The sequence below is a fragment of the Gigantopelta aegis genome, chromosome 3 (genome assembly GCF_016097555.1).
Source record: "Gigantopelta aegis isolate Gae_Host chromosome 3, Gae_host_genome, whole genome shotgun sequence".
Taxonomy (NCBI): Eukaryota; Metazoa; Mollusca; class Gastropoda; order Neomphalida; family Peltospiridae; genus Gigantopelta; species Gigantopelta aegis.
The window spans coordinates 80,720,084-80,745,276 of record NC_054701.1 but is presented as its reverse complement, the minus strand read 5'-3'; the positions used below and the strand labels follow the sequence as shown (position 1 = coordinate 80,745,276).

Below are 25,193 nucleotides of genomic sequence, written 5' to 3'. Positions count from 1 at the left end.
GGTCCGAATGTTCGCTAATTTGCTATTCGAAATATTCGAATAGAATTTTGGTGAGATAATGTCAGCTCTCCCATATTACAGAATGATTCGGCAAGGGAATATAACTTTTCAAGCGCATGTAATAATAATAATAGATTTTTATTTCAGATCAGTGATCCACAGAACATATTTAAACATCACATACAAAAATAATATACAGTAGCTTGTGCCAGCGATTTACAAATACAGATTTGACGTGCACATTTGTACACCGCAAGTGGGCAAGTAGGTCGTTTGAGGTTGTTTCGATTCTGCTCTTCAGCGAATATGCTGTTGAGCGAAGTAAAGCGCCAAAGCGTTTTACACGATGACTGACAAACATCTTGCTGGCACTGTATGGTCGTTGTTGTCCGATCATCCATCGGTATGCATTATTACAACATATGTTAAGATCCTTCATGGTATCCTGTGTAAAAATCACCCATAATGCACCCGCGTACAAATTACTACAATAACTCACAAATAATTGTGTTTTAACAGATTCTGAACATTTTGCAAATACCTGCAACAACATGTTTGCACGTACACAAAGGGCTCTATACTGTCGTTTAATGTCTTTACTGTCTTTCATGTTTTTGCATATAATATGACCTAGATATTTATAGTTGTCAACAAATTTCGGTACATCACCACACAAATATATCGAAGACACATTGATCAACTTCAGAGTTTCTGGCTCAATACAAATACAAACAGTTTTCATTGTATTATATATAATATCATAATCTTCTGCAAATTTCTCGCAAATCGTTAACATTTTTCTTAATGCAGAAATAGATGGGCAAAGAAGTGACATATCATCATGTGCAGATGGAATGTGATATAGGTCTATTCCCATGAGCTAACAGCTAAGCAAAATGTCTTGAGAAAACGTTTGCTCGGCTGATAGCTCTCGTGTACGGCAGGCTTTAGCCAACGTTCCACAGAGACCCGTACACCTATTTGTAGCGTACAATAACACGAAGTCGTGGCAATTTGCATTTAGAATGCAATATACCGCCAGCGTTTTGTTTCGTAAGCGATACATTAACTGTGATTGTCAGAATTCCTCCCAGACATGTGCCTGTACGATTAAACTTTGGTCCTCCCATCCACAGAGAATTGTAAACAACATCCTACGTTCTAGCAAGTCATTCCAACACGAACGCAATTAACCTACATTGAGCGTACATAAACAATGAGCATGCGTGTTGCTACCTATAATTGTAGATAGTGGTCACCACCTTAATCAGAAATCGCAACACAAAACCAATAGACAGCTGACCAAAGTCCGCTGTAAGTGGAATTCAATATAATAAACGTTTAATTATTTATAACATGCACACGATATTATTGGTGATGGTGATAGTATTTTAAATGTGTGCAGAGAGATCTTTCACATATACACAGGACAATACATACAAAGGGTTTTGATACACCAGTCATGGATCACTAGTTGGAAAAGGAAAACAGGCCGAGTGCTTATACTGCGATCGATCTTACGACAAATCGCACCTCTAGCTCAGGCGAACGCTCCACCACTAAGCTACACCCACCCACCTCCCGATGGTGATGGTGACAATGCTAATAATGCCATAATGCTGATGATGTGGTAGTAGTCATGATGATTATAATGGCGATGATTATGGTAATGTTACGGTGATGGTAATATTATGGTTGTAGTGATGATGTTGATGGCGGTTGTGATAATAGTGATTGTGGTACTGATGCCATAGTAATGATGGTGATGGTAATAATGTAGTAGTAGTAGTAGTGATGGGACTGGTGGCGATGATGACTGTAATGGTGTGGTGATGATGGTGATGGTAATAATGTAGTAGTAGTAGTAGTGATGGGACTGGTGGCGATGATGACTGTAATGGTGTGGTGATGATGGTGATGGTAATAATGTAGTAGTAGTAGTAGTAGTGATGGGGCTGGTGGCGATGATGACTGTAATAGTGTGGTGGTGATGGTGATGGTAATAATGTAGTAGTAGTAGTAGTGATGGGGCTGGTGGCGATGATGACTGTAATGGTGTGGTGATGATGGTGATGGTAATAATGTAGTAGTAGTAGTAGTGATGGGGCTGGTGGCGATGATGACTGTAATGGTGTGGTGGTGATGGTGATGGTAATAATGTAGTAGTAGTAGTAGTGATGGGGCTGGTGGCGATGATGACTGTAATGGTGTGGTGATGATGGTGATGGTAATAATGTAGTAGTAGTAGTAGTAGTAGTGATGGGGCTGGTGGCGATGATGACTGTAATGGTGTGGTGATGATGGTGATGGTAATAATGTAGTAGTAGTAGTAGTGATGGGGCTGGTGGCGATGATGACTGTAATGGTGTGGTGATGATGGTGATGGTGATAATGTAGTAGTAGTAGTAGTAGTGATGGGGCTGGTGGCGATGATGACTGTAATGGTGTGGTGATGATGGTGATGGTAATAATGTAGTAGTAGTAGTAGTAGTGATGGGGCTGGTGGCGATGATGACTGTAATGGTGTGGTAATGATGGTGATGGTAATAATGTAGTAGTAGTAGTAGTGATGGGGCTGGTGGCGATGATGACTGTAATGGTGTGGTGATGATGGTGATGGTAATAATGTAGTAGTAGTAGTAGTGATGGGGCTGGTGGCGATGATGACTGTAATGGTGTGGTGATGATGGTGATGGTAATAATGTAGTAGTAGTAGTAGTAGTGATGGGGCTGGTGGCGATGATGACTGTAATGGTGTGGTGATGATGGTGATGGTAATAATGTAGTAGTAGTAGTAGTAGTGATGGGGCTGGTGGCGATGATGACTGTAATGGTGTGGTGATGATGGTGATGGTAATAATGTAGTAGTAGTAGTAGTGATGGGGCTGGTGGCGATGATGACTGTAATGGTGTGGTGATGATGGTGATGGTAATAATGTAGTAGTAGTAGTAGTGATGGGGCTGGTGGCGATGATGACTGTAATGGTGTGGTGATGATGGTGATGGTAATAATGTAATAGTAGTAGTAGTAGTGATGGGGCTGGTGGCGATGATGACTGTAATGGTGTGGTGATGATGGTGATGGTAATAATGTAGTAGTAGTAGTAGTAGTGATGGGGCTGGTGGCGATGATGACTGTAATGGTGTGGTGATGATGGTGATAGTAATAATGTAGTAGTAGTAGTAGTGATGGGGCTGGTGGCGATGATGACTGTAATGGTGTGGTGATGATGGTGATGGTAATAATGTAGTAGTAGTAGTAGTAGTAATGATGGGGCTGGTGGCGATGATGACTGTAATGGTGTGGTGATGATGGTGATGGTAATAATGTAGTAGTAGTAGTAGTGATGGGGCTGGTGGCGATGATGACTGTAATGGTGTGGTGATGATGGTGATGGTAATAATGTAGTAGTAGTAGTAGTAGTGATGGGGCTGGTGGCGATGATGACTGTAATGGTGTGGTGATGATGGTGATAGTAATAATGTAGTAGTAGTAGTAGTGATGGGGCTGGTGGCGATGATGACTGTAATGGTGTGGTGATGATGGTGATGGTAATAATGTAGTAGTAGTAGTAGTAGTAATGATGGGGCTGGTGGCGATGATGACTGTAATGGTGTGGTGATGATGGTGATGGTAATAATGTAGTAGTAGTAGTAGTGATGGGGCTGGTGGCGATGATGACTGTAATGGTGTGGTGATGATGGTGATGGTAATAATGTAGTAGTAGTAGTAGTGATGGTGCTGGTGGCGATGATGACTGTAATGGTGTGGTGATGATGGTGATGGTAATAATGTAGTAGTAGTAGTAGTGATGGGGCTGGTGGCGATGATGACTGTAATGGTGTGGTGGTGATGGTGATGGTAATAATGTAGTAGTAGTAGTAGTAGTGATGGGGCTTGTGGCGATGATGACTGTAATGGTGTGGTGATGATGGTGATGGTAATAATGTAGTAGTAGTAGTAGTAGTGATGGGGCTGGTGGCGATGATGACTGTAATGGTGTGGTGATGATGGTGATGGTAATAATGTAGTAGTAGTAGTAGTAGTGATGGGGCTGGTGGCGATGATGACTGTAATGGTGTGGTGATGATGGTGATGGTAATAATGTAGTAGTAGTAGTAGTGATGGGGCTGGTGGCGATGATGACTGTAATGGTGTGGTGATGATGGTAATGGTAATAATGTAGTAGTAGTAGTATTAGTGATGGGGCTGGTGGCGATGATGACTGTAATGGTGTGGTAATGATGGTGATGGTAATAATGTAGTAGTAGTAGTAGTGATGGGGCTGGTGGCGATGATGACTGTAATGGTGTGGTGATGATGGTGATGGTAATAATGTAGTAGTAGTAGTAGTGATGGGACTGGTGGCGATGATGACTGTAATGGTGTGGTAATGATGGTGATGGTAATAATGTAGTAGTAGTAGTAGTGATGGGGCTGGTGGCGATGATGACTGTAATGGTGTGGTGATGATGGTGATGGTAATAATGTAGTAGTAGTAGTAGTAGTGATGGGGCTGGTGGCGATGATGACTGTAATGGTGTGGTGATGATGGTGATAGTAATAATGTAGTAGTAGTAGTAGTGATGGGGCTGGTGGCGATGATGACTGTAATGGTGTGGTGATGATGGTGATGGTAATAATGTAGTAGTAGTAGTAGTAGTAGTAATGATGGGGCTGGTGGCGATGATGACTGTAATGGTGTGGTGATGATGGTGATGGTAATAATGTAGTAGTAGTAGTAGTGATGGGGCTGGTGGCGATGATGACTGTAATGGTGTGGTGATGATGGTGATGGTAATAATGTAGTAGTAGTAGTAGTAGTGATGGGGCTGGTAGCGATGATGACTGTAATGGTGTGGTGATGATGGTGATGGTAATAATGTAATAGTAGTAGTAGTGATGGGGCTGGTGGCGATGATGACTGTAATGGTGTGGTGATGATGGTGATGGTAATAATGTAGTAGTAGTAGTAGTAGTAGTGATGGGGCTGGTGGCGATGATGACTGTAATGGTGTGGTGATGATGGTGATGGTAATAATGTAGTAGTAGTAGTAGTGATGGGGCTGGTGGCGATGATGACTGTAATGGTGTGGTGATGATGGTGATGGTAATAATGTAGTAGTAGTAGTAGTAGTAATGATGGGGCTGGTGGCGATGATGACTGTAATGGTGTGGTGATGATGGTGATGGTAATAATGTAGTAGTAGTAGTAGTGATGGGGCTGGTGGCGATGATGACTGTAATGGTGTGGTGATGATGGTGATGGTAATAATGTAGTAGTAGTAGTAGTGATGGTGCTGGTGGCGATGATGACTGTAATGGTGTGGTGATGATGGTGATGGTAATAATGTAGTAGTAGTAGTAGTGATGGGGCTGGTGGCGATGATGACTGTAATGGTGTGGTGGTGATGGTGATGGTAATAATGTAGTAGTAGTAGTAGTAGTGATGGGGCTTGTGGCGATGATGACTGTAATGGTGTGGTGATGATGGTGATGGTAATAATGTAGTAGTAGTAGTAGTAGTGATGGGGCTGGTGGCGATGATGACTGTAATGGTGTGGTGATGATGGTGATGGTAATAATGTAGTAGTAGTAGTAGTGATGGGGCTGGTGGCGATGATGACTGTAATGGTGTGGTGATGATGGTGATGGTAATAATGTAGTAGTAGTAGTAGTGATGGGGCTGGTGGCGATGATGACTGTAATGGTGTGGTGATGATGGTAATGGTAATAATGTAGTAGTAGTAGTAGTAGTGATGGGGCTGGTGGCGATGATGACTGTAATGGTGTGGTAATGATGGTGATGGTAATAATGTAGTAGTAGTAGTAGTGATGGGGCTGGTGGCGATGATGACTGTAATGGTGTGGTGATGATGGTGATGGTAATAATGTAGTAGTAGTAGTAGTGATGGGACTGGTGGCGATGATGACTGTAATGGTGTGGTGATGATGGTGATGGTAATAATGTAGTAGTAGTAGTAGTAGTAGTAATGATGGGGCTGGTGGCGATGATGACTGTAATGGTGTGGTGATGATGGTGATGGTAATAATGTAGTAGTAGTAGTAGTGATGGGGCTGGTGGCGATGATGACTGTAATGGTGTGGTGATGATGGTGATGGTAATAATGTAGTAGTAGTAGTAGTAGTGATGGGGCTGGTAGCGATGATGACTGTAATGGTGTGGTGATGATGGTGATGGTAATAATGTAATAGTAGTAGTAGTGATGGGGCTGGTGGCGATGATGACTGTAATGGTGTGGTGATGATGGTGATGGTAATAATGTAGTAGTAGTAGTAGTAGTAGTGATGGGGCTGGTGGCGATGATGACTGTAATGGTGTGGTGATGATGGTGATGGTAATAATGTAGTAGTAGTAGTAGTGATGGGGCTGGTGGCGATGGTGACTGTAATGGTGTAGTGATTATGGTGATGGTAATAATGTAGTAGTAGTAGTAGTGATGGGGCTGGTGGCGATGATGACTGTAATGGTGTGGTGATGATGGTGATGGTAATAATGTAGTAGTAGTAGTAGTGATGGGGCTGGTGGCGATAATGACTGTAATGGTGTGGTGGTGATGTGACTAACTGTCTAAAACAAGTGTTAATTGGCCAAGTCTCAAGGAAACCCTCTTCGATTATATAGTTACTATTGTCACCAATTAGCAGCATGGAATCTTTTAAATGTACCTTTCCACAGGCATTTCAACACATACTATGCCATTTGGTATCCATATACCAGGAACACGTTTAGGGTGTATATCACTAAGCTAAGTCAAATAGACAACAGTGGCAGCATGTGTGGTTAAACTGCTTCTACATATACAGCATGGACATAAAAAAGAAAGAAAGAAATGTTTTATTTAACGACGCACTCAACACATTTTATTTAATGTTATATGGCGTCAGACATATGGTTAAGGACCACACAGATATTGAGAGAGGAAACCCGCTGTCGCCACTCCATGGGCTACTCTTTTCGATTAGCAGCAAGGGATCTTTTATATGTACCATCCCACAGACAGGGTAGTACATACCACGGCCTTTGATATGCCAGTCGTGGTGCACTGGCTGGAACGAGAAATAGCCCAATGGGCCCACCGACGGGGATCGATCCTAGACCGACCGCGCATCGAGCGAGCGCTGTACGACATCCCTCACCTTCAAAATAAATAAGAAAAACATGGGATTAAGCTAAGGGGGGAAAGGCTCAGGGACCAACTTGTGAAAAGGGCAATCCAGTGATTGGTTTTATTTAAAAACAAGAAAAAAAGAGGCACTTGAATATATCTTGGACAGAACTCTCTGGCGAAGGCAGATGTTGTGTCCACGACAGACGTGCTTGAATCGTTCTCAGATGGAAGCATGGCAACATTTACCCACACCCACACTCCCATCTGGATCCTCCTCTGGTCTAGAATGATTTCATCGTAATTATATGTCATCTAACTGGCTTTGATTTGTCATACCAGTGCCCGTTCATTTCCTTTCACAGCATACCAAGTGTGGACTTACTTTAATATATCGCTTGCCAGAGGTAAACAAAGAGGCGCGAATCTAATTCTCATAGTTCTCAAATTGCTAATATTGTCTCGCAGAGAGACTTCATTATCTAAATAAAGAACTGTTATTAACAACAGAGTGATATTGATTCCACACCACGATGACGGGTTTACCCGTATTCCGCCTTCTACACTAACGTGAGGTTTAGTTTAATAACAGTTATTACATATATTCACGCAGCCAAATAATATATAGATCAGGCAAATTAAAATATCATGCCTCTATCTTTCTATTACTTTCTGCGGGTATCAAAGCACAAACATCAATAGTTTCAAGGGCAGCCGAGTCTTAATGTCCACCGCGATATACTAAGTATGTTTGTCCGAACTGTAAAAGTACACAAAAAATCCAGCTTTATCGAATAGTAAATTGACTCTTTAAAGCTATACATTTCTCGACTCCTCGTCGTATATGATTATTTTCCAATGAAAACTTGAAACACGACTGTCGGTTTAATTAATTCGATTGACATAATTATATAATTTGTATTATTAATGTAAATAATCATATACTTACCTTTGACATCAAATAGTCGATGTGTATGTTTTGTACTGGGGTATCATTAAACGTTCATTCATTCATTGAATCATTGATTGATTGATTCATTGATTGATTCATTGATTGATTCATCCATTTATTCATTCAACTCGTATGTTTTCACTACCAATATTCATTCATTATAATTTATTTTAATTTATTTCCAATTAAAGCTCAAGCATGATGGGTTATATGCATATGACCAAGACAGTAGGTTAGTTGTTAGTGATTATCGAGACAAGTCGGTGTAGTTGCCTAATGCTAGGTTCAGACTACCAACTGCCAACAGAAAGTTGGCCGACTGGACGGTTGCGTTGTAATTTCCCGACTTACGACGAGCGCGCTCAGATTAACAACTAATTAGTTCTACGACGAGAATCGAGTTGTAAGACCACCCAAACTAGCATCTGGACAGTCGTAGAAGTCAACTTAATGCTGGCAGTACACCTACCCACTGAGTCGTTAAAAATTCTGGATAAATGCAATCTCAATGCCTACCAGCCTTTGGACCAACTACGCCACCGAGGCCGGTCAATACGATTGACGGTCTTTACACAACTAGCACGTCTCTCTCCATGTTTTGTAATACACTTTTCTACGATTCCGTCACGTACGATAAGGAAGGAAATGTTTTATTTAACGACGCACTCAACACATTTTATTTACGGTTATATGGCGTCGGACATATGGTTATGGACCACACAGATATATAGAAAGAAAACCTGCTGTCGCCACTTCATGGGCTAATCTTTTTGATTAGCAGCAAGGGATCTTTTGTATGCACCATCCCACAGACAGGATAGCACATACCACGGCGTTTGATATACCAGTCGTGGTGCACTGGCTGGAACGAGAAATATCCCAATGGGCCCACTGACGGGGATCGATCCCACACCGACCGCGCATCAAGCGAGCTCTTTACCACTGGCCTACCTCTCGGCCCTTCACGTACGTACGATAAATGTCGGGTGTTGATTCCGATAAATCGGAAGCCCTCGGGACAGTCCTCGTTTGCGACGCGAGTAATTATGTCTCTACGATATTTGAGTACAAACCTCTTTTCCAGCCGACACCCGACATTTTGATTTACGCGACACAATAATAACTTTAAATTAATTATCCTAGATTAAAATTGTTGTATGTCTGCAAATTCGGCCAAACAAATGACGTTTCCGGTTTCATATCTCCAAAAACGCCAATTACACTTTACGACAGGTCGGAATTGATACAGGTAAAGTCTGTTATTTCCAATTACGTCGCACGACAGCTCCTGTTCCGACGCGGTGTGTCACAGAAAGAAAAACAAACGTGGGCGATCTATTGTAAATAGTTAAATAAAATATCCCCAAGACAGTTTTTATTGGTGTTTGGAAGGAAGGAAATGTTTTATTTAACGACGCACTCAACACATTTTATTTACGGTTATATGGCGTATGACATATGGTTAAGGATCACACAGATATTGATAGAGGAAAACCGCTGTCGCCACTTCATGAGCTACTCTTTTCGATTAGCAGCAAGGAATCTTTTATATGCACCATCCCACAGCCAGGATAGTACACACCACGGCCTTTGAAATAAACCGGTTGTGGAACACTGGCTGGAAAGATAAATATTGGTGTATTCACCAATCGAAACCCGTGCATGTTTCTAAACTCTGGACCACACATTTCACAAGTTTACACCAGATTCAGAAAGACCACACGTGTATAGCATATGATGAAATTAGTGTTCACACACAAAATATTATATAAAGGTAAATTATGTATAATGTTATAATCTGTAACTTGTATTTTTAAAATATGATAAATTGCTTTAGGTTCCATAATGACATGTCTTACATGACGTAAGTCTTAAGTGTCTTGACGCAAATCCATTACTAATAGTAGAAATATATTAATCCAGCATCAGTTTCGTGTCAAATATATGTCACAAGTTAAATGTTTAGCATTTCCTCAGGGACAGATATCTGAAAATGTCTGACATCAGGAATTATTGCTGATATTATATTCCGAGTAACATGAGTTGATATCATTTAACTTATGAAAAACTATATTGAATTTTGCGCTCAAGAGACAGTTTGATATGACACGGTAGCAACTTTAATATTCCGTATACTATTCCCATAATGTTTCTCTCAAGAGTTTATTTCAGGACTTTCAAATGTGTAAAATCCATTAGCCTGATTCATTAAACACAGCAAACGACCAACTTGCCGGAATTTTCCGAAAAATCCGGAATTTTTAACCTATATCCGGAATTCCGGAATTAATGCCAAATATTCGGAATATTTTCCAAGTTCGTTATCTTATTTTTTTTGGGAAACAACCATTTCTGAATATATTAATTTTTTCTATATTTTTAAATCCTGAGTTTATTAAACCGAATTTATCATTTCTGCATTCTCCATTTCAACCTGAACTCAGTATTATCTACAGTTGTGTGCTAAACTGAAGCCATGTATGAAATTTGTCTTACTTGTTATGTCGTTTATGTATTAATTTTAAAGATATTTCAAATATCATATAGTAATTACTACGGGGCAGACATCGGTTCTATGGCGATGCATGCAACTTCGCCACGGTGGGTAAAATCCTGAATATATAACAGAACACTTGCGATCGTACGAAAACAAAAGAAACGGATTCACAATCCTCTTCTTTTCGTATGCTTTCATATGCAATATTTCATTAAATAATATTTGTCTACCAGTAATCTGTGACACATTCTTGACATTAATATACCTACCGATCTTGTTTTATTCAAGTAGGTTAAACTATGAACAATGTATATTGTTACAAACCATTGTTAGATTTTACCGCAATATTTTTCTTTACACTGGCACCCCACAAGTGCTTTTCTAATAGTAATGTAAGCGTAATGCAGAACGATAACCAGTTTTAATGTGGGTACCAGACGGTTCGTCCCCGATTCAGTTAACCACAAATTAGTTCAACCCCACTGATGAAATAGTGCAAATGTTGCAATGTACCTATATAAAAATAACATTTGTCTCAAATTTGTTTGTCACTTTATTATTAATCTGTAGGTGGGAGTGAAACTGTACTACACTATTTGCTTATAAAGTGGGGCTTTTAGGGTTTTTTGTTTGTTTGGTCTATATGTGTGTGTGTGTGTATGTGTGTGTGTGTGTGTGTGCGCGCGTGTGTGATAATGCTGTTAATTGCTGTACTAGGTATAGTAACTTTCTATACACTGATGAATATATTTAACATGTTTTACTAGACAAGCCATAAAGTAGGCATATGCCTAAAAAGGAAGTAGAAAAATTGTGCCACTTATGTGGATTAATATGTACTTTTATTATTGAATACATAACATTCCAATACATAATACAATTTTTTATTATTGTTATGTATCTTTTTGGTTGTTGTTATTTTTTAAATATGTCAAACATGGCGCTGTTTAAATTTTATTTTGAAAAATTGCGTTTTCGCGTGCTTTAAACCATTGTTTTTAAAGGGGCGTTCGCGCACATAAAAATGAAAATACCAGAAAATTCCGAAAAAATATTTCCATTAGGTTTTTCGCCCTGCTATAAACAAAATAGTTTAGAAAAATTACGCAAACACTTATTCATGTCTGTATTTCCTAAGTTTATGCTAGAGGTTTAGATTATTTTCCGAAATGGTAAATCGCTATAGCATCTTATGCGACAGCCTAGTTAGACCGTGTGCATATTTTTCTCATCTTTTTGTTGAAATTATTATACATCATTTTCATCGATTAGACGTGATAACTATAAGCTGTGCCCATAACAGGTGACACCAGTGGTGTGAAATAGGTTCATCTTCAAATTGATAGAAGACTGGCATCCTCAAGACTGGTATGACAATTCTGAAATTGCACAAGACAGAGATTTCCACTGTCATAAAAAACGTCTTATATATCGGACCACAATATCAAATATTATTATACCACAGATATATCTATTCCTATTAGCACTGTCCTGTGCTAGTTTTAATTCAGTAAACTAGTTTGGAAGTGGTAGTCCTCATTTTGTCAGGATGCATTGTCCAGTGAGGTATCTTCTCTGGAGTGGCTGTCCTCCTATATACGAAACACTAGAAAAAGAACCGTGAAGTCAATCACTATTTTGCCAAACATGCCCATTCGACTCTTCATTGGGCAGAGATACGATCTTAATCGTGGATAACGGGTTTGGCGTTCAGATTAGACACGAATTCAAACAGAAATGGCCATACATACATACATACATACATAAACACAGATGTATATATATCCCAAGGGAGATATTTGTAGGTGCTTTAAAACGTATATCCCGTGGGGAGTACGCATTGCATTACAATACTTCTTTTACCACGTGGGTAATAAATATTTATACCAGCTGGGATCATCTAATTATTTACTTTTATCCTACGTATTCCCATCTCCATACACGACCCTAAGTACCTGTAGTCAGGCACTATATCCCACAGCTGTTATTAATTACAATTTGCAATTACGTTGGTTACAGGTTATCTGCACCAATGTAATTGCAAATTGTAATTAATAATTATAATACAAAGTGCAAACACTGTCAAAATACATGTATTTCAGCAGGTGGTGTTTTCTTGTGGGGAATTGTGCCCATTCATTGTTGTATTAATTTAGGCAATTAGTATAAAATCGCAGAGTGCAGTTATTAATGATGGAACCACTAATAGTTCGTTGACATTTTGCGTCGTAAAACTAGGAAATCTGCCATACAACCTAACTCAAAACCTTCTTCAGTCAAAGTTTGGATACTAATTATAAGAGGTATTGTCTATTCAACTTACTTATGCCAAACATAAAATAGTGTATATATTCTCAAACCTTCCTTAAATCAAATTTTGAAATCGACTAAGCAGTGTTGTCTTTTCGAATTACTTATGCTTAACATAAAATAGTAAATTTATACGAAAGTTTTACTAAAATTTTTGTTACTGTCAGCATGTCAAATTTACAAGTTAAGAATTGATTAGCATACAACGTCATAGTGCAGTTCTTAAACGTGACATAGTTCATTAATAGCCACAAGAGACCCGCCGCGGATGGAAAGACAAGAACTCGGATGTAGAAGTTAACAGCGAAAGAAGTTGAAAGATAGGAGTTGGCAGATCGGGAAGAAATGAGATGGAATTCAAAGAAGGGAAAGAAAAGGGGGCAGTGAGATACAAATTAAATTCGATAATCTTTTGCGTCGTAAACGTTGGCAAGTGCTGTTCTGCAGAAATTGTACTTCAATTTAAAAAAATAACATTTCAAGTACCACGAATAACTAGACTAAGTGTTAATTGTCTATCAAATTATAATAATTAATATTAAACATAAAACTAGTTTACCCCCTAAAAAACCCCACCCCTTTATTATCTACATGTCCAGTGTAGAAATTAGTTTAATATTAATACTCGTACCCAGCGGGGTGGGGTGGGGATAGATATATTATTTTTAGTTTGTCTGGTTATATATTGTTGAGCCCTGGTTCATATTAGTAACACTGTAGCTATTTTACACTACATACGGCCATGTGGATTTGTTCTTCATAGAGGCAGGACATATAATTCCTTACTTAAAACTTTCAGACATACACAATTTTAATAGAATTCTTATACTGTTTAAAACATTTCAATGCAGATTTGTCCACGTTAGCTTCACATAAAACGAAAAGGTGAACTGTTTTGGAAATACCAAACATGGTCCACGTCTGTGTACAATGTGCAGAAATATTGTGGTTAAGAAAAATAAAACTGCAATACTCACTCACAGTAAACAATATCTATTCACGAAATTCTAAATTACATTGTGTTTTATCCTAAATACACACAAAATAGATCTACAACCAATATAGACAGATTAACACACGGATAACCATATATACAGTCAAGTGGGCTACACGAACAGACGACAGTATTCACTATTAGGTGATTATTGCTGTTTGATTTTATACTGACCAATGTTTTTGTTAATACAAATTGCACATAAATACACATTTTTGTTGTTTTCGAAACATTTTCCCTTTTCTTTTACGTCAAGCCAAATTGGAATTATTGACAAAAATCTCTTTTAAAGTTTCCAAGTACGAAGTACAAATAACTCGATTTAACGAGGTCACTCCGAGTTTGAGTCACTCTCAAAAATAAACATTCTTCAATTGGAAGAAACCACAGCAGGACTTTGATTACAATGTTACTGCCACTGCAGTTACTTACAAATATGATATTAACACCACGGGGAGTGTTCTTGATGATTACATTTTTGTGACTGGGTTGGATGTAGTGTATTTCTGTGGAGATTGATTTGATTGGACAGTAACAACGTGGGAAGCTAACTGGCAGATTCGCAACACTTGATGTAGATGAAAATGTGAAAGCTGCCGTTGTTAATCATGACTTATGTAATAGTATGTATTAAGTGAATGTATATTTTTGTGACATGATAAAAAGTGTGAAAGCTACCGTTGTTAATCATGACTTATGTGATAGTATGTATTAAGTGAATGTATATTTTTGTGACATGATAAAAAGTGTGATAGCTGCCGTTGTTAATCATGACTTATGTAATAGTATGTATTAAGTGAATGTATATTTTTGTGACATGATAAAAAGTGTGATAGCTGCCGTTGTTAATCATGCATTATGTGATAGTATGTCTTAACTTAATGTATATTTTTGTGACATGATAACTGCATGAGACAAATGCGGCAGGTGAGTGTAAGCCAAGTACCAAATAACTGGTATCTAATTGGCATACTTATGTTCCAAACATTTGCCTAGTTATGTCTCGAAATATGTGATTTACGGGCGTGTGCAGTGCATTAATATAGTAGTAACACACACACACACACACACACACACACACACACACACACACACACACACACAGAGACATTTACATTTCATTGTTATTATTAACATTTTCTTCTTTCTGCATTTACAAAAAAATCTGAATTGTCTTAAAAGTACGAAAGATTAACGTGGCAATACAAATAAAGAACCCCCTCCCCCAAACCACCCAGAAACAACAAATTGATCATGTACATAATAAGTCATATCGCTACATATTTTTCTTTTCTCTTTCTCTCTTTAAGCGAAACTGGAGGGCGAGCAGTTCTTCAACAGCATCCCTGGGCTGTGCCGGGCGGTGGGCAGCATGTGCACCATCTCCTGCGTGAACTCCCTCATGTCCATCGCCGCCATGAGCTTCAACCGGTTCTTCTTCATCTGCCACAACAAGTACTACAAGACGGTCTTCACCGTGAGAAACTGCATCATCATGTGCGCGTGTTTCTACTCCATCGGGCTCATCCTCGTCCTGCTCAACCTCGGAGACATCGGAGGCCACTCGTTCGACAGGAAGAGTCTGGAGTGCATCTGGGACCGCATGGCCACGTACCCGTACACCGTTGTGTTCTCCATCGTCCTCGTGTGGGTTCCCATCATCATCACCGGGGCCTCGTACCTCAAGATGTTCCTACACGTCAGGTCTGTCAGGGCGAAGGTTCACCAGACGCGAACCACGAACGGAGTCGCCAACGGTCCCACGAGGACTCCAAGCTTTCAGCTCGCAAAGACTCTGTTCGTCATCTACATCGTGTTCTCCGTCTGCTGGATTCCTTACGCACTGCTCATAGTGCTGGACAAGGACAACACTGTGTCGCACGAACTGCACGTGGGAATCGTCGTGTGGGCGCACCTGCACCCGTCCCTCAACTGGCTGGTGTACTACTACACCAACAAGAAGTTCCACCGCGCCTTCCTCAGTCTACTGTGTATAAACAAGTGCTGTCCCAGCGCCGTGGTGGGCGACGCCACGATGGTGTCAGAGACTCGGATGCAGCCCAGCACGATCGCAGTGTCCGGGTCGAATGGGAAAAAGATGAAAGAAATCAAAGAGAGCAGTGGGATTTAAAACTGTCATCAAAGTGATGACTCATTCTAAGCAACGATCAATTATAGTATGACACTGTTTTTTGTTTGTTTGAATACTCATTATTATATCATTTTGTTTAGAATAGTCATTATGATGTTTTATTTGCACATTTGAATAAACAGTAATCATTATGTACTTATCCTCAACATGATGTATGCAGCTGACGACTTGTTGAATGTTTGGGACTATTTTACAGACTTTATAGCTGTTCCAGAACCGATCACATTAAGGGTGCTCGATGCAATGGAATTGTTACTTCATACTTGTCATATCTGCCCCATGCATATAATATATTTTACATATAATGAATAAGTAGCTTCTGTCTCAAGATATTGTCTTTATTCTGCGAATGTTACAATGGCGAATTAACGAGATTAAGCCGGTATGTCAAGACAGTAACTGGTTATTTTATTTATCCTGCCATCCTTCATAATATAAAAACATAAATGAAATGAACCGTTTTATTTCACAACTTTACCATTTTACACTTTAGTAGGTCTACCCGTATTGATTTACTTGTGAACTTGTCACCTATAACCTTGTCGCCTAGAATATTTAAACATGGTGTACTATATTAAAATTGCCTCATTCCTCCATGTGATCAATTCTAGAACAGATTTAATGACTTGAATGAAGGTCGTGACATTATCATTCCGTTTGAATCAAACTAGAAGTCACAATCGAAGTTTGCTCCTGAATCTGAACTCGAAACTGTTTATATTAGCACAGATCTCTGGCGCTGCTACTTATATATATTATTCATTGGTTTGGTGTTTTGTTCCGCATTATGTTATTATTACAGAATCGTTAATTCCTTACTATAATTGAGGCTTGTTTCCAGGATTTATCCGACCAGGTAGTATTGATGATTCAGTTCTGACAGCAGCGTGGGACACATGTTCACCAGGCACGTTCTGTTATGTTATCCTCATAATCAAACACAAGTTATGGAATTATCAGAAACTCAAGTTCACGAGTATGAGTTGTCAGATGTACACGTGTCAGAATCCCCACAAAGCATTCTCCAGTGGAACGCAGTTAAAACTATGTACAATCGATATACAATTACAGCATGCTAAATTACTAGCACAAGGGTCTAATCATGGTTAAATCATAATGGTCTGTTTTGTTACATAATAATACCAATAAGGCTTCACATTTGTGCTCATAATTACCAGCCGAAAATAGGTTGTGAAGCGGTGTTTGTAATGCTACAATACAACATGGTTGATATTGATACAGTTGTAACTCATATTGAATACTATTACTGACCATCCAAGAGTACAATACCAGATTTGACAAAGCGAAGAAATTGGTATTGACCGAGGACAAAGAGCGAGGTCAGGATCAGTTAATTGGTACATACCATCTGATATTACTTACAATATGGTCAATAATCATTTTATCGCATAACGACATCAATTTAAATATCGTACATTCAAATTTTCTTTATTTGAATCGTAATACGTATATTTAAATATCCTGCAAAACATTTTATAACTGTCGAGTAAAAGCAGAAATGTGGAAATCAACAATCATTACCGAAAAATCAAACAAATAAAACACAACACAAAACCTAACAAAACATCTCCTAATATCAACTAATTTTGACACTGATACCAGTAAGTCCATCGTAAAAGATTATGATTTAGTGAATAAAAATTATTTATAGTTACTAGTAGTTATTAATCATCTACAAATACATTATTTTCTTTTCAATGGTAAACACTCAGTGGGCAGTGCCAGTTCTAATCGGACCAGGTAAGAGTGCGGAAAAATCCACCATATACAGAATGTTATCTGACTGGTTTAGACCAAACCGAATACAGCTGTATTCTAGTTATGTATTTGTAATCATACTGTGTAAATCTGTGTATATACCGAACATAATACAATGTGATATTGGTATTGTATTGTAAAGTTTTGTACTGTTTACGGGGTGCAGTGCTGAGTGATTCTGGTGTACTTTGGATGTTATTACCATACTGTAACGCACAATTACTTACTGCAAGAAGACTGCATGGTATTACAATGAATACACTATGATGTTAATGTATTTTTTTCATTGTCTTATGTTAATTTTTCAATATGTAACGCACAACGATTTTAATGTGTTAACATTGTATCAAAATACGTTACACACAATGATGCTAATATTTTAAGACCTTTTCGCTATGATTAATGCATTGTGATTTTAATGTCTTAAGACAATTTCACAATTTACAATGATGAACATATGTTAAGACCTTTGACTACACGCAATGCACTGTGATGGTGGTGCCTTTAGATTAATTATGTAATGTACCGTGCTGATGTTTTAATATCATGTCACAGTGCAAAATGATGTGTTGTTAATGCCTTAGATCTTTTTCTTGTACGTACTGCACTTTGATGCTGATGTTTTAAGGCAACTTCACTGGGTATACCATACCGTAATACTAAGACCTTTTCAATAGATTTAAATGTGAATGACAAAACCATATCAATAGCAGGTACGGCGATGGGGGGGGGGGGGGGGGGCGGTTGTGCTCTATCCCCCCCCCCCCTAATTCTGAATAAAAAATATTACTGGAAGTAAATCTTAAGGCAGAGATACATTTACTTGTAGAATGCAGGGAATTGAATTTCAGGACATCTAGTTTTCACATTTTTACGAAGGAGCATATTCCCGAACCCACCTATAAACTTTGCTTTGCGTCCTCGATCTCAGTCGGCCCCCACCAATGTCTATTTGCTTCCACCGTGCCTGAATAGATACAATGTACTGTGTTGGTAATGTCTTTAATGTAAGCTACATTACAGTACTGTATAGTGTTTCTGTCTAAAACCTAGTTTGTGGTTTGTAATAGTAATTTCTGCAATTTTAGTGTACTCGTATAAAAACATACAAATTCGTCCTGAATTTTAAAACCCACAATTTTCAAATCTTATGTGCAGACAAGTGTAATGATTATCTTCGTAATTAGTGGGAGCGTTCAGGCTTCTTCACACTTTGCTGTTTTGGCGACAAGTGTATGTATCCAATTAAGGTCCAAGCACGCTATCCTGGGCACACACCTCAGCTATCTGGGCTGTATGTCCAGGACAGTGAGATAGTTGTTAGTTGTTAGTGGTTAGTGAGAGAGAAGAGGGTGTAGTGGTCTTACGCCTACCCAATGAGTCGTTGAAATTGGCTCTGGGTGGGAGCCTGTACCGGGCTGTGAACCCTGCACTTACCAGCCCTATGTCCGATGTCTTACCGACGCCACCACCGAGGTCGGTCCAGCGACATAAACAAATTGGCACTCGCCAAACAATCGCACCAAGACACAGTGTTAAACTACCGTAGACACCAAGACAACCAGGAACATACCGGGTGTACAGAAATAAATATTTAAATAAGAAACTGTAAGTTTCAACTAGAAGTGACATACAGTACTGTAAGAGGCTCACGTAGTTGTAGCACACTGTGGCATCATTATTGTTTAAAATGCACACATATTAAGCACACCGTGATGTTAATATTATAAGGCCATTTTACTATGTAAAATGCACTGATCTGTTAAACTCACTGTGACGTTAAATTTGTAAAACCATTTCATTATATAAAATGGACCAGAATGTTAAGCAAACAGTGATGTTAATATTGTAAGACCATTTCACTATATAAAATGCACAGATATGTTAATATCTTAAGACCATTTTTCTATAATTAATGCATTATAATGTGAATATTTCAGACAATTTGGACTAGATTTAACACGTTGTTATGTTGATAGTTTCAAACGACTGTAATATTAATGCCTTATAATGTGTACACTTGAGACCATATCACTATAGTTATTGTAAAATGCATAGAGATGTTAAACACACTGTCATGTTAATATGGTAAGACCATTTCACTATATAGAATGCATTATAATTTGAATATTTTAGAACATTTCACTAGATTTAACACGCTGATATGCATTAGGGCCATTCCTCAAGATGCAATACACTTTGATGGTAGCATTTTAAGGCTATTCCATTGTGTGTAACGTACCTTAATGTTACATTTCATATTAACACTACATTGTTAATGATTTAAGGCCAGTTCACTGTCTAGTTACATTATATTTCTTTGTAAATAATGCAGTGTAATGTTAATGTTTGAGGCCATTTCATTGTATGTAATGCACTGTAATGTTACATTTAATTATATATAACGCACTGTGATGTGAAGATATAAGGCCATTTCATTATACGTTACGCACTTTAATGTTACATTTTATTATATATAACGCACTGTGATGTTAAGATAAAAGGCCATTTCATTATACGTTACGGAGTTTAATGTTACATTTTATTATATATAACGCACTGTGATGTTAAGATATAAGGCCATTTCATTATACGTAACGTACTTTAATGTTACATTTCATTATATATAACGCACTGTGATGTTACATTTCATTGTATTTAACACTGTGATGTTAATGTTTAAGGCCATTTCATTGTCTTTGACACACTGCATTGTAAATAAGACCATTTCACTGTAATGCTAGGCTCAGACTACCAACTGTCACGATGATCTCACGATTTCTACGACAGCCCATTAGCTAGTCTTAGCGCTTTGAGATCTCGAATCTCATCGCATTCAACTCCTACTACCGATTACATGTAGTTGTTAATCTAAGCGCAGCAGTCTTAGATCGGGAGTGGTGGAAGTTACAACGCAACTGTGAAGTTGGCCAACTCCGTCGTGACAACTGATAGTCTGAGCCTAGCATAATGCACCGTCAAGACCATTTCGCAATACGTAACGTATTGCGAGGTTAACGTGGTGTTTTATATGATTTCACAATCAGTAGTGCATTGGAGTCTTCGAATATAATGCTACAGTTCATTGCAATGTTATTTAACATGCTTTGACGATATATGCAAAACACTACAATTCCAATGTCTTAGCTGTCATGTTATTCAACATTATTTCACTAGATGCGCAGGACATTGTGAGATTCCAATGTCATAACCGTTCTGTCTTCGATGTCTGATTATCCGTAAACATTATGGTCTCACATTCCACTTCCAGCGTTATCTTTTGGGGCAACTACTAATTGAAATCCGATGTCCACTTTGTCTTCCAGTGCAGAGTGGACAATACGATCTGAACTTAGCCAGTGTTATTTGCAGCATGTCAATCGCTATTGTACTGAAAATGTAAGTGTTACGCTTACGAAAAGTAGGGTTATTTGTGTTGTGTGTACGTTGGTCTTTGTCTCGTTTTAATATATCACAGAACATAATTCTCATATGTGGTCAACAGTGCCTTAGATGTCGACTTAGTAAGGTACGTAGCTATAATTCAGAACTTAACTATGCTATCGTGTGCTGTCATACACATTTCTGCAAGGAAATGTGACATTTATAATTCTTAATAAACCATTTCATTCAATGAATTTCCATATATCCTTTAAGAAACAGTATGTTAATAAATTATCCATTATTTAATATAATAATAATAATAATAATAATAATAATAATAATAATAAATAATAAAATAATGATCAGGGGTCGAAATTGGCTGGCATTCGGTCGAGAAAACTACAACTTTTTCCGGCCCGAATCAAAACCTGCCGAATCAAATATGATTGACTCAGACTATTGAGTGAATATAAACGTAAAACAATGACCGGTTCAAAATATATTCCGGTCCGTGGTGATATTGACCGGCAAAAGCCGATCGGGACTACATTATTTCGACCCCTGATGACAATAATAATAATAATAATAATAATAATGATAATAATGATAACAATTACAAATATATAATATAATATAATATAATATAATATAATATAATATAATAATCTAAAATGAAACCTCTTATGAACCGTATATAAAGCTCTTGGCTTTCACAAACATTGTAAATTATTCCGATACCCGAAGCCTGAAACATTTCCTTATGTATATATATATCACAAAGTGTCTCTCGATGCTAGTCTATTTTAGATTTTGTATTTTTGTCACATGCGAAAGATACGGTGTAAGCGATAACATTCCTAAAGGCAAGTGAATCATAATTCTTAATCTGTTTGTTGGGAGGGACTTTAATATGCAGCCCTTGGGCTGTGCTGTGCTGGGCTTAGTGGTTGTGAATCCACTCGGGTTCAGCAGGTGGAGGGATCGACTGACTATGATGGAGTCATTGGGTTATTTCCCTTTTTTAACCAGTCAGCCACAACTGACGCATCGCAAAAGTGATACATATGCTTAATTCATCCAGTTTACGTTAAAATCAATTTCAAGTTTTCGGAGTTTTGATCGGTTACTACATGTGTTAAGTATTTAAATATTTAGAATAGATTTCCAGCTTTGAATTGCAATTGGATAAATTTAAAAAAAATTGTGATCTCGAGGTCTAATAATCCATCAACAAGACACATCGGCCTGGTCTGCAGGTATTATGTGGTGTATGCATGTACTTAAACTGTGCTATTCGATTTTTTAAAAAGCAAAATGTGCCTTTGTTGTGTAAGATTGAAGGAAAGGACGTATGACTATTGACCTACGCAACCACAGGCGCGGGGATTACGTGTCTTTAACTATACATTGTGCCTGCGTTCATCTTTAGATACTATAAGACGTTTTGCAAACATTTTAAATATCCAATTTTTTTGTTTGGTTTCTTAATTTAATTTAATTTAATTTTATTTTATTTTATTTATTAATTTATTTTATTAGTATTATTTCTTTTTATGGGATATGTTGTTGATTTTTTTTCCAGATTTAAAGATGCATAGTCATATTTCAATTATGTACCCCAATACTGATAACACGTAAGACATAACGAATATGTCCCTGCTTAAATAATTACTAAAAGCTAATTAAATGTTATTATACTGATCGACAAAATAAAAAAAGTAAATGCAAATAACCTGTTTATAATCCCCATAGTGAACATTATCAAATACCGTATTAATTAAAGCAGCAAGTATATTAATGAGCATTAACATATATCGTATTATTTAAAAGATTCTATTCGTTTTAACATCTGTTAGCTTGAAATCACAAAAATTGCAACATTTCTATATTCGTCAGTCGATTTCAGATTTTGCACCTTGGGTTTCTTTTGTCGTTTAGTATATTAACAGGCAATATTTGTTGAGCCGTTCAGTAGGTCAGTTGTCGTGCGACCTTGATTTCAACCCCAAGTTGAGAACACCTCAAGATGAGAACACCTCAATACGTGATGTTATTTGATGTAATATATCTCAGGTATGAACGCCGTATCTTTCAACGCAGGTACTGTTATGACGGCTTTTTAAAAAAAACACAATTTGTCTGTTGTAGTTAGCTTGGTCATGTAGCCTAAATAACGAAGATAAATATTTTGTCATTGTATGTTATTGCGCCATTGTTAAGGCGTAAATGAAATTGGGTTTTTCGTTAAAGCTTTGTGTATTCGTGACTTCCAAACTTAAAATTTATACTGAACAACAAAAGAAACACACACACACACAGAGAGAGAGAGAGAGAGAGAGAGAGAGAGAGAGAGAGAGAGAGAAGAGAGAGAGAGAGAGAGAGAGAGAGAAAGAGAGAGAGAAATATATATTTTTTTTCATGAAACAGACTGCAAAAAACATTGTCGTAAAATATTCACAACACTGATAATTTTAATTTATCCTGCAACCACCCTTTCTTTTGACAGAATATGGTGACGGAAAAAGCAAAGTCATATCCTGCTAGTAACAGTCACTCGTGTGACGTCACGCGCATAGCCTACATTACAAAATCGCTCATTTGACCGCTAGGTCATCGTACAATGTGGCTGGAAATAATAGTTTGTCTGCAGGATAAAGATAATATCTAATTAATGACGTCGATATCTGCTTTATCCTGTCCAGGCCGAGCGGAATTTCTCACTCGGCCTGAACAGGATAAAGCAGATATCCGACGTCATTAACTAGTTATTATCTATATACACAATAAACAAAAGGAATTAAAATTGAATATTATAAATAAATGAAAGAAAACTAAATTAAAGTTCGCATTTCTTTTGTTGTTCACTATACTTCGAAAACAACTGACCCTACGTAAGTTTGTCTGAGGTAACATGAATCTGTTGTAGTTGGACACTTTATTAACACATAATATTATAGCAGTTATATATATATATATATATATATATATATATATATATATATATACATACAAAGTTATGTTTTCCTTCTTCAGCATATGACATGCGAGCCATCTTGGCTCTGCCATTCTAGTTATAATAAAGTTACTGTTGATCCTGTGATGTAACTTCCAGTCAGACAAAACGGATTATTTTTTTTGGCTTACTTTTCCAAACAATGTTATTATGTACGAACCGTCAAACATAAAGTGTAAACAGATGTCTGATGTTAACATCATTGTGTTGTTCTTCTCATGGAACTAAGTGAACGTCCATGTTGATATTATGCACACGTTAAGAAATGTCTTCTGAAATAAAGGTCTGATAATAGTGTTATTGTGTTCTTTCTTTTTCGGGACTGGTGAGATGTTATGTTATAAGATATTTCATAATATACTGTAGTTCACTTAACTTAATGGTCACAGCTTATATACATGACATATACATTTCAGTCACGAATGGTCATTATTTTAGAAAGTTAATGAAATATGTATGTTTAAGATATTTAGCAATGTTTATATATACGCACGCGCACACGCACACGCACACACTCACACACATATATATATATATATATATATATCTGTGTGTGCGTTAGTGTGTGTGTGCGTGAGTGTGTGTGTTTTGTGAGGGAGAGGGCACAGTGAATAGACCATATAACTTTAAACCCGATGGTTTATTGATGCCAGTGTATGGTAGTTCTCTTCTCATTCATTAACGTTGAATGAAAGTTAAAATTTGTTTTGTTTAACAACATCACTAGAACACCTTGATTTATTAATCATCGGCTACTGGATATCAAACATTTGGTAATTTTGACATATAGTCTAATGCCCGGCGCAGACGAGCGTTTTTTAACGCATGCGTCTACGTTAAAAAATGCAGACTCAACGCAGATGGATGCGTCTCGTGTGCGCCTACCTGCGCTGCTTTCTTACGATCCACTGACGATTTCTTTTATTAATTAATTTATTTATACTTTACTCTAGGAAAAAAACAACAACGATTGAATGTAAT

General features: G+C 37.7%; 1 protein-coding gene across 1 annotated transcript in view; it reads left to right on the top strand.

Annotated features, from left to right (window-relative positions):
* Positions 1 to 16,015, top strand: part of LOC121368877 (melatonin receptor type 1B-B-like) — a 53,054-nt gene extending 37,039 nt beyond the window's left edge. Inside the window, exon 2 of the mRNA XM_041493635.1 lies at positions 15,195 to 16,015. Coding sequence (XP_041349569.1) covers positions 15,195 to 16,015 — 821 coding nt within the window. The remainder of the gene's footprint in view (positions 1 to 15,194) is intronic.
* Positions 16,016 to 25,193: the final 9,178 nt, after the last annotated feature.